This window comes from Sceloporus undulatus, chromosome 3, assembly GCF_019175285.1.
Source record: "Sceloporus undulatus isolate JIND9_A2432 ecotype Alabama chromosome 3, SceUnd_v1.1, whole genome shotgun sequence".
NCBI lineage: Eukaryota > Metazoa > Chordata > Lepidosauria > Squamata > Phrynosomatidae > Sceloporus > Sceloporus undulatus.
In genome coordinates this window covers 262,213,435-262,229,184 of record NC_056524.1, presented here as the reverse complement: position 1 = coordinate 262,229,184, position 15,750 = coordinate 262,213,435, and the positions used below count along the sequence as shown (strand labels likewise).

Below are 15,750 nucleotides of genomic sequence, written 5' to 3'. Positions count from 1 at the left end.
TAAGTACTGTACTTAAACTCTTATTTAAAAAAGAATCATCCTCTTGTCAAAGTCAAGAGTGTAATCTGTTCTGGAAGCTCTACCCCCTCTACCTTCTCATCCAGCCAGGATTTAGGGTGAGCACAAACAGTTATGCCTCCTGGAATTTTGTAAGCTTTTTACATCCTTTATACTAGGCCCCTAAATTTTACCCTCAACTTATCCACTGATCCTATCAAAATCCTTAGTTTTGGCATCAAAACCTGCCCCCGACTTATATAGTTGGCCCTCCTAATCCACAGATTTTTTTATACACGGATTCAAGCATCCATGGCTCGAAAATATTCAAAAAGTATAAATTTCAACTATAAAACCTTGATTTTCCCATTTTAAATAAGGGACATCATTTTGCTAAACCATTCTATTTAATGTGACTTGAGCATACATGGATTTTTTTATTCACGGGGGTTCCTGGAACCAAACCCCAGCAGATAACAAAGATCCACTGTACATGAGATCAACTTACAGTTGAGTATATTTGGTAAATAAATTAAACCAGGCTGTTTGGAATAGTGAAGAGGAAGGGGAACAGGAGAGAGAAGGAAACTATGGCCTGATACAGACCGCCACTTGGTGGCGGCCTGGAGACAAAATTAGGGCTTGGGAGAGCGGAGCGTCCACACGCTCCACGCTCTCCCAGCTCCATTTTGGGCATGCACATGTTCAGACAGCATGCGTGCCAATCACGTGCCTTGTGTGCCGCCTCTAAACAGCATGGCGCACAAGAAAAGTCACCATGCTACTCCAGGGAACTAATGGTGCCTTGGCAGTGGCACAGAAAGGAGTCACATTTTTGCAGCACATCATTGGTGGTGCTGTGCGGTCGCCAAGGAACAATGTGGGGCAGAAAGGGGTGGCGTCTCGGTGCTCCTTTCTGCCCATCTGTATCCCCCCTTTGATACTACATGACCGCCAATATTGCAACTACTATCACAGTGACATTTCACACTGAGGAATAATGAGATTGCTGCATGATTGATTTATTGACAGGTTTCCCACCACCACCACCATCAATGAAAAGGGATGCCCTAACCACACATCACAGACAGAGCAGCTATTGCTTGGAGGTGACATCATATGAAAAGTATTTCACAACTATAATTTTAACTTAAAATTAACGGGTGATAATCACCTGTTGTATTTCTGTATGAATGCAAAAATGGGGGGAAATGCTATAACTGTTAAGAAAATACACAATAGTATTGGCTTCAAAAACATGAAGCCATAAATTGACCCAGTTCCAAAGGTCACCCACCTCTGGATCCCAGCATGATCCAAGAGGCAGAAACTGTATTCAGTTTTCAAAGATTTCTTGTATTACAATATTGTCTTTTAAAGTTGGTTTCTAAACTGTTTTCCATGTTTATGTTTTAATTTTATTCTATAAATAACATAACATAATTAAGAACTTAGTATCAAATTTTAAGAATTAATATTGTAACATATTTTCAGTCAAGAAGCATTTTCCTTCACAGTAAGCAAGAAGTCACGAGTTTCAGGAAACAGTACATTCAATAACTGAATAGTAAAAAAAATAATTAGCATTCCGTATATGTTTCAAAGCAATACTTACTTATTTTCAAACACAACAGTGAGTGAATCCTCATGAACATCTTTGATGAATCCCTAGGATAAAGTATAAAACATGTTAGAAAAGTTGAAGCAATATTTGGGGAAGGGATCCTATTTTATTGCAAAATGGCATCTCCCATTATAACAACAAACTTAACAAGTATTTCTACTCTTAACAGGAAAATGAAACCATGGCTAAAGATGTGAAGGACTAAAAAATTCTGTCATACAGACACAAGCAATTTTATTTCCAACCGCTCTCATCTTTTGACAAACCTGAATGAACATATAGCCACTGATAGTTTTTGAGAACATCTTTAAAAGTTGTCCAAGTCAGCAGTCATCATAACATCATGAAACAGAAAATCCCAGAGTTCAACTAAGCACTATCAAAGTAATTTGCTCACACGAAAAACATTACTGAATGTATATGGCTGCAGCATATAGAATATACACTGATTTTTTATACATGGATTCAAGCATCCACGGTTTGAAAATGTTCAAAAAAGTATAAATTTCAAATATCAAACCTTGATTTTCTATTTTTTATAAGGGACACCATTTTGCTACGTCATTATATTTAATGGGACTTGGGCATACACGGATTTTGTTATCCACAGGGGATCCTGGAACCAAACCCCAGTGGATACCAAGGGCCCACTGTATTCTGTAAACCCATGGTTCATTCATAGTTCATGCACAATATTTCACTGTACACTTGTAATAAATTTCTATCACTTTGGACTGCAAACTGCAACCTGATGCATTATTTTAATGCTTTTTATTTTTAATCCTACACGTGGAAAACAGAGAGATGCCTAGGACAGAGCATTTCTCCCTGATGTCCTCACTTGCTACTTGCAAGGAGATGTTTGTTGGTTGGTTGGTCTATCTATCTACATTCAGAAATGCAGTCTCCCACCTGTGGTCTCTTATTATGCAGCAACTCCACACTATTATGTAGTTGAGTGCATTATTCCAGTATAAGAACTACTATCTGGCTGGATAGTCAGAAGGTGAATGTTGAGATTATATTTAATATACTCCTACTGAATGTGATGATTTAGTAAATTCTTGCTCTACTAATGATAGAAATTATAATATTTAAATTGTTAAAATTGATTCTTTTAGAAAATAATTAGATCATGTAGCCAACCAAAGAGCCAAAATTGGAATACAAGAAGGCTAGATCAAACATACATCTGAGGAAAACATACATCTGGGATCTATGAAGGTTTATGCTACCATCATCCCATTGTGTTCGATATCTCTTTCCCTGACAAACTATCCCAAGCTTTTTATCAGTACAGAAAGGACAACTAGCAGTGTCTAATATAATCAGTCTTAAAACCTAGACTAACAACTGTTCAGATGTAATGTTTGATTTAACACTAAAAACACTAAACCTCCAGTAATCTATTGCCATCATAAATAACGAGGAGCCTGCCCCTCCCTTACATGCCCCTTTCATATAGAAGGCACACTAGCACACAGAAAACAGTGAATTTTAGTGTTGTATGTAGTACAGTATGCACAGAAACCATCTAATTGTATAGATCCTGATTGATTTTGAAAGCTAAGTAGAGTCAACAAATACCAGGTGCTAGATATAGGCTGTATTTCAGAGGAAGGCATTGGCAAAACCACCTTTGAATATTCCTTGCCTAAGAATACCCTATGAAAATCATGGGGTCATCACAAGTAGACAGGAAACCGGAAGGCGCACACATACACAATTCTGTAAGAGAGCTAGTGTGGTGTTGTGGTTTGAACGTTGCACTCTGGGAGATCAAGGCCTGAATCCACTTAGCCATGGAAAACCACTTGGTGACTCTGTACAAATCACACACTCTCAACCTCAGAGGAAGACAGAGGTAAGCCCTGTCTGAACAAATCTTACCAAGAAACCCCCTTCCAAGGTTTACTTTAAGGGTTACCATAAATCAAACAACCTGAAATGAAAACATATAATAGCAAATAAATTTGGGACACTGTACCGTGGGGTGGGTATGAACACAGAATTGACATAGTAGATCTGAGAGAAAGCTGTAATTTTGAGCAGGTCTGATAAAGGCACCCTGATTGTAGAATAATATATGTACTGGTACTATTGTGCATATAGAGTGTTGTATTTACTAAATGTGGGGGGAGGGGGGGTCAGCCTTTTCTAACTCAGTACATAAATTCCAGAGTCTCTCCACTTAAAATACTAGCATTGTGCGGTTAACCTCATCAATAATTTTTGTCCTTTTCTTGCCTGTCCACATTCTTATGACCATGCTGATTTTTCTTTATGGCATATGTCTCTGTTTTCATCTGCAAAATATTGGAGGTATGTAAAGCTAGTTAAGTTCAGAGGAAAATGCACATTCTAGCAATCTACATCAAATGAACTAGGAAATTAGGCATAAATTGTGTTCCTGACATCATGATGACATCATCTGAACGGAAACATTTACTGAGGCATACTATACCTCAGTTGACAGTGCCTCTGACAAAGAAGTTCCTATTTCCCCTTTTCCTCCTCATTCTCTCTAGCTGAAGGGGTTTTTTAGCATTATCAGCATCAGGGAAATCGTGAAAGAAGACTGGGGAAACATTTTTGTGTGTGTGCTGGGTTGCAGCAGTGTGTAGTAGTACAAAGCCTGGACTGGGAAAGAATGGTACTGTATTCGACTGTAGCTGTAAGTGCCTGCTTAGAGCAGCTGCCTCCAAAGATCCTTACTGAGCATCCACAAATGAGAAAACGGTTAAGCCTGCCTCACCAGCTACCCCCAGCATATTAAAAAGCACAGTTTTGTATTTGGCCACAAAACAGAAATCTTAAGAAAAGTGGAGAGTGGTGAAAGAAAGAAGAAAATCATCCCTAGATGCATTCTGAAAGAAGCCTTTAAGTGATCACTGGAAGATTCAAAGTCTTTTTGTTTACTCACACGAGGTTTGCCTGACCTGGTTCTTTCATTTCATGTGTGCACATTGATAGTTTTCAATAAAAGGTTTACAGAAACATGTTGAACTGTTTTCTTGCGTGGTGTAGAAACCTATCCCTATTTTTGCCATATTATTTCTGCACTGATAACCATATTTTCTGTTAAAAAAGTAATGCCTAGAAACACATCTATTTTGTTAACTGAGGAATACCTGTACAGTACACATCATGGGAAAATCAACCTGCATACAATATGGTGACATTAGTTGACTCACATTTTCACAATGAGATCATATGAAGCTAGGCAGATTTTTTTAGCAGCTCAGAAAAAGTAGATTGTCTCTAACCAAAGATCTAAGGTTTACTGGAACCATTCAACAGAGCAAAAGAGATGCAGACACACACATCTTTCTTTCTTTAATAGGGAAGTGGATGAGAAAGCCTGTAGATGACGTGCCATGTATGAGACATGTTCTTTCAAGAACCACTGCAAGATACTATTATGGCTAATCATGAATTTGTATAGAGACACGACTATACAAGTGAGATGTGGTATTCAGGGTAACCTTACAAAACCTATTTCTGCCCAAAATGGGTGTGCGTCAAGGGTGCATTTTGGCACCTTGATTATTCAATCTTTACCTTAATGATCTTTCAGCCTCTATCTCCTTAGAAGCATGCCATTCACCTAAATTGGGCTCTGTCAGTATCCCCCTACTCTTGTATGCAGATGATGCAGTTCTCCTTTCATTTTCAAAAATAGGTTTGAAACGAATCTTGAGAGCTTTTGGGGGTTACTGTGAAGAAAATCGCTTAACCATCAATTATAGTAAAACCAAAATCATGTTTTTTTTCTAAAAACCAGAGTCAATCCAAATGGACCCTAAATGGACATAGCTTAGAGCAAGTTAAACTCTTTAAGTATTTAGGAATAATATTCCAATCATCGTGTGGTTGGACATCCCAGAGGTCTGCCGTTATTCAGTCAGCAGATAATAGTGCCAAGGCATTAGTTCGATTTTTCTACACTAAAGGAGGCCAATTTCTACCCGCTGCACTGAAGGTTTTCCAGGCTAAGGTCATGCCACAATTGTTATTTGGGATCCCTATCTGGATCCTAGGCTTCTCCACAGTACTAGAACAGGTTCTCTCAGCCTATCTCCGAAATTTTTTTGGAGTACCCAATTGTGTTCCATCAGCCGTCTTACGTCTCAAAGCGGGTTGTCATTCAGTTGAATGCACTGCTTGGACGTGGGCCCTAAAGTACTGGCTGAAACTTTTCTATGCGGGCCCTGAATCAGGATACCTGCAACTCGTAAGGAAAGTTAACTATACCACCCTTTGGGCTAAAAATATCCAGGAAAAATTGCAGAGAGTGAGTTTCTCAAGTAGTTTCCTCATTACACAAGATCTATCCAAGGCTCAGCAGATTTTGACACGCCGTATAAAAGATATTGATATTCAATATTCTTTATCTTCTGCTCGCACTACCTGCTCTCCCATTAGTTTAGGACTACAGTTCAATTTTGAGAGGGAGGCATTTTATTTGCAAAATCTGACCATCTCAAAATATCGAGCCGTGTTCACCAAAGCAAGATTTAATGTTATTCCCTCAGCCGTGCTAGAGGGTCGCTTTAAGGGAACCCCCTACCACGAACGGATTTGCCCTTGTGGCGAAGGCTCTGTTGAGTCTCTAGAGCATGTTCTATTTTCTTGTATCTTTTACAAGGATGAGAGACTAAGATTAATTTCTCCCCTCCTGCTTAAGTTTCCTGGTAGACCTAACAACTGGTACTTGGAGTACCTGTTAAATGATTCTAAGAAAAGCAAAACCGAAGTAGTGGCAAAGTTCCTTTTCTCTGCTGTCAAAACACGTAAGATTATGATTCAAATTAAATGAACAAGTCCTGTCCTTTGCATCTTGAATATCCAAACAAATACCCATCTTGGTCTTGTGTTTTATGGTTTAGTATTATTCAATATACTTGAGAGTGCTTCTGTGTGTGTGTGTGTGTGTGTGTGTGTGTGTGTGTATGTATGTACATCTCATGAGTATGTTCTGAATATTTGCTTTATAGTCCCATTTTAACAAGTTTTATATGTTTTAAATGTCTTATGTGTTTTATACACATGTTACTGTCTAATAGCCTGTTGGCTGAATTAAAGACTATTATTATTATTATTACTGCAAGATCTGAATAACATACTGCATGGACTTCTGGTTTCTGTATGTCACTTGGAACAAAAAATGTCATTCACTGGGGGTTATTTTGTTACGTTATTTTTAATATGCTGGCAGTAGCTGCACATTAAATTTTTGGTTAACTTTGCTAACTGAGATATGCGTGTCCTGTGTGCCCCAGTAAATGTTTCCTGTCAGATGATGTCAGCAAGGTGTCAGGACTCAATTTACGGCTATTTTCCTGGTTCGTCTGAAGTATATATAAGTATATATAAATACAAACATCTATCTATTTTCAGAGTTTATGTCTCTATCCTATATTGTAGGTAATGGCAAGGTTTTCTGTTTATCATTTGGAAATAAAAATGGTAGCATTTCTAGGGTGTAGAAATTTGCAGAAAAGGAGTTCTGACTGCTACCATATATACCTGAGTCAACGTCATGTATAAGTGCAGGGCAGGTTTTGGGGCCAAAATTATGGATTTTTACATCATTCATGGATAGGTCAGGGGTAAAATGTACGAGAATGTAAGAAAAGAGCTAATATACAGACCAGACAACACCTAATTTCTTAAACTAATCATAAAACTAATCATGTACTTTCTTAGATACTCTTTAGATTATGAGTTACAAACATGGCCCTTCAAATGTTGTTGAACTTAGCCCAACTCTGCCAGATAATGAGTAATGAAGAGATTTGCAGTACCAAAACATATGGATGGCTGCACAATTTCTACTCTTGCTTTAGATATACGAAGACAGTTCTAGCAGAACTGATCTATATTCAAAACCAAAATATCAAGGAGTTCAAAGTAGGTACAGAACTCAGAGTGAACTCACACAGAAATCAAGTCTCAACAATGTGCTGGTCTACGACCGTAGAGGAACTGAACTGAAGTCTCAACACTGATTTTCTGATTCCAAAATCATTCATAACCCACATGAGAACTGCCAACTTTGGTCTAGTTATATATGCTTAAGACCAGGGTTGAGGGGAGGAGCTTTTAAAAAAAACTTTTTGTTTTGTTTGCTTGTTTAAACCAAGGTTGTTGGGCTTTGTTTTGTTTTTGCATTAATATGTAGGACTACACCAATAGCCAGTTTGATGAGCCAGCATGGTGTAGTGATTTGAACAATGGACTGTAACAACTTTGGAGACAAGGGTTTGAATCCTTGCTTAGCCATGGAAAGCCACTGGGTGACCTTGAGCAAGTCAAACTCTCTCAGCTTCAGAGAGATGGCAAAGGCGAACCCCTCTGAACAAATCTTGCCACAAAAACCTTGCAACTGATCCATCTTAAGGTTGCCATTATGTTAGAAACAACTTGAAGGCACACACTAGCAACACCAATATAGGACTAAATCAGAAAATTAAGCAGTAAAATGTAGTTCAAGTCACTAATTTAAATAATTGTTCTTTTAAAATATACTCTTTTAAAGCATGTTGTTTTGGATGAAGGATTTGACTCTGAATGGCATTTCTTGCACTATATAAAAAAAGAAGCAACTGACATTGGATACTGGTCTATCAATGAACTGCCAATAAACTCTTTTACGTTAAAATGTTTAATTCAAACAGTCATTGTTGTGCCTGTAAAAGGGTTGGAAAATCATAATACAAGTTGAAAATCATAATACACCTTATCCAAAATGCTTGGCCCTGAAATGTTTTGGATTTTGGAATATTTACATATACATATAGCACAGTGGTTTGATCCTTGGACTAGGGCTCTGGAGACCAGGATATGCATATTCTCTTGAGCATAAAATACTATTGTGTGATCTTGGACACTCTCACACTCTCTCAGCTTGAGAGGATGTCAATGGCAACCCCCTGTGACGAAACATGCCAAGAAAACCCTACGATAGGCCTCAGGGTCACCATAAGAACAATACTGGGAGGCACACAACAAAAAAAATGAGATATCTCAGAGATGGAACCCAAGTCTAAACATGAAATTCTTTTAAGTTTTGTTTACATCTTATACAAATAGCCTGAAGGTAATTTTATACATATTATTTTAAATAATTTTGTTCATGAAGCAAAGTCTGTGAACAATGAGCCATCTGAAGAATTTTGAAGTATTTCAGAATTCTAGATAAGGAAGACTTAACCTGTAATAGCAAGACTTTAAAAAAAAGAAAAGAACCAGTGTTTAAAAACCAGTTTTTAAAAAAAAGTCATTTGGCTTAATCCAACCATATGACACATGAACAGATGGCTCAGCACACTACCTGGAGAAATCAAAATCCTAGCATGTGTTTGGAGAGGAGTAAAAAAGATCTCATCAGAAGTTATTTTAGAGGTTCAGTTAATGGCAATGTTTAGACATCACAAACTGCTTTATATTACAGTAGTCCCTTTCCTTACACGGGGGATCCGTTCCAGACCCCCCCTCCGCATAAGGGAAATTTTGTGTATGCTCGAGCCCTATTAAAGACAATGAGGCTTGTGCCTGCAACGCATGCGCCATTACTCTTTCCGGCATGTGGCACCGCTTCTTCCAGCGCGGCTTTCAGCATATGCTGAAAGCTATATATATTGCACGCGCATATGACACAGGCGCACTGTATTACACTGTTTATGTGTCAAACCTAACAGTGTTACCTATGACTGCATCAGGCAGTGGTTTTTCTCAGTCCTTCTTGCAGTGCTATACATATTTCACGGACTCAAAGAACAATAGCAACTTCATTTATATACCGCTTCATACCACCTAAGCAGTCTCTAGGCGGTTTACAACTGTAAACTAATTGCACCTAACAAAGTGGGTACTCATTTTAGCAACCTCAGAAGGATGCAAGCCTGAGTCGAGCTTGAGCCCTTTTGCTAGTATTGAACTCGCAAGCTTGTGGTTTGTGAGTGAGCAGCTGCAGTACAGGCATTTAATCACTGCACCACCAGTTGGAAAAGACCACAGGTCCAACCCCATTCTGCCATGCAGGAATATACAATCAAAGCACCCTTGACAGATGGCCATACAGCCTGTTTAAAAACCTCCAAAGGAGACTCCACCGCTCTCAGATGCAGCATAGTCCACTGTCAAACACCTCTTACTGTCAGGAAATTCTTCTTAATGTTGAGGTGGAATCTCTTTTCCTGTGTTTGAACCTAGTGCTCCATGTCCTTGTCTCTGGTGTAACAGAAAACAAGTTTGCTCTATCTTCAATATGACATCCCTTCAAATATTTAAACATGGCTATGATGTCACTCCTTAACGTCCTCTTCTCCAGGCTAAACATACCCAGCTCCCTAAACTACTCCTCATAGGGCACAGGTGGGGAATCCACAGCCCTCCAGGTTCTGACTCACCACCAGCCAAACTAAAGGAAGTTTTAGCCAGGCTCATGTAGCATCACCATAAAGGAAAGAGCTATAACCAACCTCATTGACCTGGCTAATACTTTCTTCAGCTTCGTTGGTCACCACCAACATGTAGGCATGAAGGGGACTGTAGTTTGACAGAACCTAGAGGGACGGAGATACCCCATCCCTGTCATAGGGCATGGCCTGCTATCCATGTCAGAAAATCAGGTTGCGATTTCCTTCCTCTGACCTCACCTTTGTGTATCTTTACAGTATGGTTCTCAGAAATCTCTCTCCACAGCCTTTTCTTTTCTAAGATAAGAAGCCAGCAGAAAAGGGCAATTGTCCTGAGTGCTGCTGCATACAGCCAAGCCTCCAGACCCTTCACACCTGGGAGGTTCCTGTATTTTTGGTCAGATATTCTACAGCTTCAAAGTTGGGGGGAAATGTTGGCTGTTCATTATTCTCACTAGCATGGAGACATTATAAAGACATCCAGACATTATAGTGAGAATAGAAAATGGGACTGTTGGAGCCTGCCTTCTTCATGAGATCCACATGACTCGAAATATCACAAAGGAAATCAGGAACATTTTCCTGGGCTATGGCCCTTCAGTCTGCTTCAGCAGAACTTGACCACTGTGTTAACTGGTTACTACAAACCTCGAATAAATCAAAAGAAACCTACTTATTTATTTGTTTAAATGATTTATACCCCGCTTTTCAAGGCGAGTATGGATAGCAGACCATGCCCTATAAGGAGCAGCTTAGGGAGCTAGGTATGTTTAGCCTGGAGAAGAGAGGTTAAGGGGTGACCTGATAGCCTGCCCAAGGCACTCAGGGGTCACAGTTTCCATCCAGTGACGGAGGAGGATTCTCAAATTATACACCTGCTCCATGAGGAGGGTGCTACCCAGGTTAGGTCACTAACCAGTTCATAGAGCTGAGAAGTGTCTGACCATAGAACCTTCATCTAATGAAATCCAGCTTTAAGTTTACTGGCCCTCGTCCAGCTCATTACAGAGTCTAGGCATTATTCCAGACCCTGCAGACCTGCCGTGGCAGCTGATGATTTTTATTTTTTTGCTGCCTTTCCCCCAAAGTTGGTACCCAAGGCAGCTTAAAATAATTACAATTGAGCTAAAAACTTACAAAAGTCAGTATTAAAATAGTTAAACTATTCCCAGTATTTTAAACAATTCAGAAAATACAGCTAAAAAGGATTAGAAAAGTTTAAAAACAGTACAGTAAAAAAATAGTATGGCAGCCTCTAAAGCCCGATGATTCAAACATTCCTTGTGACATGTAAGGTTTTATATGTGATGTGATTGGCAGGTGTGTGTTCAGACAATTTCTCACATGAAACATGATTAACATTCCCTGTAGAGAAACTTTACCACCACAGATAAACATATATGAATTGATTCTAGGTCTTGAAACTGCCTGGTAAAGCTCATTCTGTCAGACAGGACATTTGAGCATACCAGTGCCCATTCTGTTGCTGTAACCGGGATTGAAATCACCACTGAGCCATAGACACCCACTAAGTGACTGGTTGACACTGTTTCTGTGAGGAAGTTAGTGGCAAACCTCCTCGGTATAATTCTTGCCAAGAAAACAGCATGACAACATCATAATAGGTCAGATTCAGTTTAAAGATATTGAACAACAAACAGAAAAATTGTAGACATTATTATATACAAAGCATCATTTTACACACTTCCTGGCATTTTGAATGAGATAACTTTGTCTTTAAAAGTATTTTACCCAGTTAAAAATAAATGAAATCAGCATTGTTGGCTTTTTTCCTTATGCTTCTAAACAATTTCCAATAATTCCAATGGAAAGAATTTAAAGTTTATAATTAAGAAAAATATGCACCTAAAAAAGCAAGTTACCAGAAAACTTGTTCCCTTTAAATATCTCTTTAGATATTTAAACCAATACTGACTGGTTCACCAGCTATGGGCTTTCCTAGAATCATAAGAGTGGAAACACACTTCAATGGCCATCATGTTCAACACATAAATACATAACTAAACCTGAGGCCAGCCACCCAACCACTGTTTAGAAACCTCAAAAGATGAGACCTGACCACATTCCAAGGTAATCTATTGGACTGTCAAGCAGTTTTTATAATCAGAAAGTTCTTCCTAATGTTTATGTGGAATCTCTTTTGTCATTTGAATCTACTGGCTTCTGTCCTAGTCTCTGCAGCAAGGCAAAATAAGCTTGCTCCAACTTCTACATGACATCCCTTCAAATATTTAAACATAGCTATTATGTCACCTCTAAACTTCTCTTCTCCAAGATAACAGGCCTAACTTCCTAAACCATGGAGTTCAGTGTCCTATAATAATCCAGATAAATTTGCATTTATATATTTCCCATCATATGAGTGCTAGAGAACTATGAGAGCTATAACCCCAAAAAGCAACTTTAAAAAAAACTGTGTCATGGTCCTAGGGTCCATGCCTCTTTGGCCACTCCATGGCAATGGTGCAGGTATTCCTCAGCCAGAAAAGTAATGTAGAAAGGATAACTCAAGGAGATTAGAGTGCTGTCACCTCAAGGTAGGACTGATGTTCATCTTTTCTGACCAGAGAAGGTAAATCAAATAGGGTAGTATCTTCACTATAAAGTTATCTCAGTTTCATATCATTCCAACTGTCATGGATAGACCCCAAGGACTACGCTGAAAAAGCTTTTTTAAGTGAATCCAAACTCAACAATTACAACCAGGACTGTGCTACAAGTTGAGCACCCCTAATCTTGGAAACCCTGAAAACCAAACTTTTTGCCACCAACTTTCACCTTCAAGGTGGCAGCTGTGGCACTAAGCCCAGTCCTACTCTCTTCTTTCCTGATTTCTGTCCATCTGGAGGATTTGGGGCAGAACTGGTGCTTGGAGGATGGTGAAGGAGGGTCAGAGAAAAACAAGTTCATGGTCTGGATTGTAACAGTGTGTCTTCATTACACAAAGCAAGAAACAGTTGAACTGGGATTCTGCCACAGCCAAGTATGCCTGCTTAAACTGACAAAGTGAACAGCAGTTATCTCCAGAATACCTTACTGAGCATAACACAGATAAAATAGGAGAGCAGATTAGTCAACATGTCAAAAAGAAAAGAAAAAACGTTGATCTATAACTGTGGCCACCAATATGGAAATCAGAAGGAAAGTGAAGACTAGTGAAAGGAAATGTCATCCCTGGATGCATTTTGGAGCAAGCTTCCAAGTCTCTAGAATGGTCAAAAATTTGTTTATTTACACTAGGCTTGCCTGACCTGGTTGTTTCATTTTGCATTGTGTACATTGCTAGTTTTGAATAAAAGGTTTGCTGAAACACATTGAACTGTTCTTTTCTGTGGTGTAGAAACCTATAGCTGTTCTTTCCATGTGACATCAAGCTTCTTGTATCAAATTTTCTGTTAAAGTAGTAATGCTTGGGGACACAATTTCATTGTTGATAGTAAGTTGAACATGACACAGCAGTGTGATGATGCAGCAGACAGGGCAAATAACATTTTAGCTTGCATTAATGGAACCACAGTTTCCAAGACAAAGAAAGTAACTGTCTCACTATATTCTGCACTATTCAATCCTCATTATGGAGTACAGTACTACATTCAGTTCTGGGCACCTCATTTTAGGAAGGATATAGACAAGTTGGAGCTGGTTCAGAGTAAGGCAAAAAGGTTAATAAGCAGTATGGAGAACAAAACATGTAAAGAAAGGATGAAGGAGTTGATTATATTCAGCTTGGTGAAAAGAAAACCAAACAGTGATGCAACTGCACGCTTTAAATATCTCAAAACATTTCACAGAAAGGAGGCACGGCTGTTTTCTGCTACACCAGAGATCAGAACCAGATCTAGTGATTTCAAGATACAGGAGGGTAGATTTCTATTGAATATTGGTAAGAACATCTTGACAGTTAGAGCAGTTTTGACAATGGAACTAATTACCTAGAGAACTGGTGGGGTCTCTTTCTCCGGAAGTCTTCAAGAAGAGGTTAGACAGCTATCTACTGAGGATGCTCTAGCTGGATTTCCCACTTTGAGCTGGGGACTGGACTCAATAGGGTATGGGGCCTCTTCCAACCAAGAGGTATACCTGTATACTTGAAATCTCTGGGAAATGTTGCCCAGAGGTTTGGGCTCTGGTATTATCAAGTACACACAGATGACACACAACTCTATTATTCCTTGCCACTGCACACAAGGAAGTTCTTACAGTTTGGTTGATGGCCTTAAAGGGGTATGATCTAGGGGTGGCATGATCTTGGAGGAATCTATAAAAACACCTAAGATACTGGCACAAAGTTGGTACTTCACCATGGACCTTCAGGCCTGAGGTGCTGTGCCTGGTCAGCTACAGAAGGACTCCTTTCTGCTGCTGTCTTCCTGGGACTCCCAGCAGCTGAACAGAAATGTTTGCTTGATATGATTTCTGCATATTCTTCTGTATAACTTACTGAATGTATAATAAATCACAGGGCTTTTACAACCACAACAGGTGTTTTGTATTGCTTTTGGATACCACAAAAAAAATCTCCTTCCCTTTGGGTTGTAAGCCAAATTAGATTGTAAGCCTGAGGGCAGGGAACTGTCTGATTAAAAATAATAATTGTAAGCCGCCCTGAGAGTCATTAGGGCTGAAGGGCGGGATATAAATACCTAAAAAAAATAAATAAAAAAAACACATCCTACAACTCTCACAAGTAAATCTGTTGGCAGGAACATGGGAAATGGCATTCTTTGTGGCTGCTTCCAAGTTCTGGAAGAGAAGCTAAAGTGGCTCCTTCCATGCTATCTTTCCAGAAGCAAGCAAAAACTTGTTTGTTTTAACAGGTCTTGGGGAACTAACTGTTCATGCGGAAAGGTTGTTTAATAATGTGCTGTGTAGTCTGTATTTTTTTCATGATTCCATTTTAAATGGCTTTAAATTCTACTTACAGTTTAATTATATTTTATCTTTTGTATGTTTTAATGAAATTAACTTTCGTTTACACCTGTTTTAATTTCGTAGCTGCCAGGGCTGGGCATAAGTAAATAAATAAAGCCTGCCTTAATCACTGGCGGGATACAAACCGCCGCCGGTAGGTCCGCGGGGGAGCCGAAGCCTTCAGACGGCCCGACTCCCGCGCGGACCGAAAAAGAAGCTCCAAAATGGAGCTTCTTTTTCCGTCGCGTTTGCGATGTAGCGAGGCGCCAGGGGCGCACTCGCTACGTCACAAGGGACGCGACGCGTACGGACGCTCAGCATCCGATACGCAAAGATGGCGCCGGCCATGTAGAAGGGCCGGCGCCATCTTGTACGGACAGAGTCCATACTAGGCCCAGGGGCGTCTAAAAGAGACGCCCCTTTTTTAAAATGGGACGTCCTCCGGACGTCCCAAATGCCAATGTAGAAAGCCTCACTGTTCAATTAATCTTGAAAAGTGTAAAGACTTGATTATTTCTTAAAATATCAGGAATTCATGGCACCTATGCAGATCTAGACCCAGCACAGTATGTTTTACTCACCAGGAGTTCAACCAGTCTAAAATTTTAAAGAATCTGAAAACACAACTTTCGACATTTAGGTTATCAGCTTCTAACTATTCAGTAACATGCCGAAGTCCTTTGAAAAATCATAACAAGAACAAAACAAAGAATGATTTGACAGCTTCTCCTCTTGCCTGAAAATATCAGTTATCCAGAAAATTATTCCTATAAT

The 15,750-nt window shown here is 39.3% G+C and overlaps 1 protein-coding gene across 2 annotated transcripts in view; it reads right to left on the bottom strand.

The window, feature by feature from the left end:
* FXR1 (FMR1 autosomal homolog 1) overlaps positions 1–15,750 on the bottom strand; it is a 50,584-nt gene that overhangs the window by 21,317 nt on the left and 13,517 nt on the right. For both annotated transcript variants that reach the window (XM_042456061.1, XM_042456063.1), the window contains exon 2: positions 1,613–1,665. In XM_042456061.1, coding sequence (XP_042311995.1) covers positions 1,613–1,665 — 53 coding nt within the window. The remainder of the gene's footprint in view (positions 1–1,612; positions 1,666–15,750) is intronic.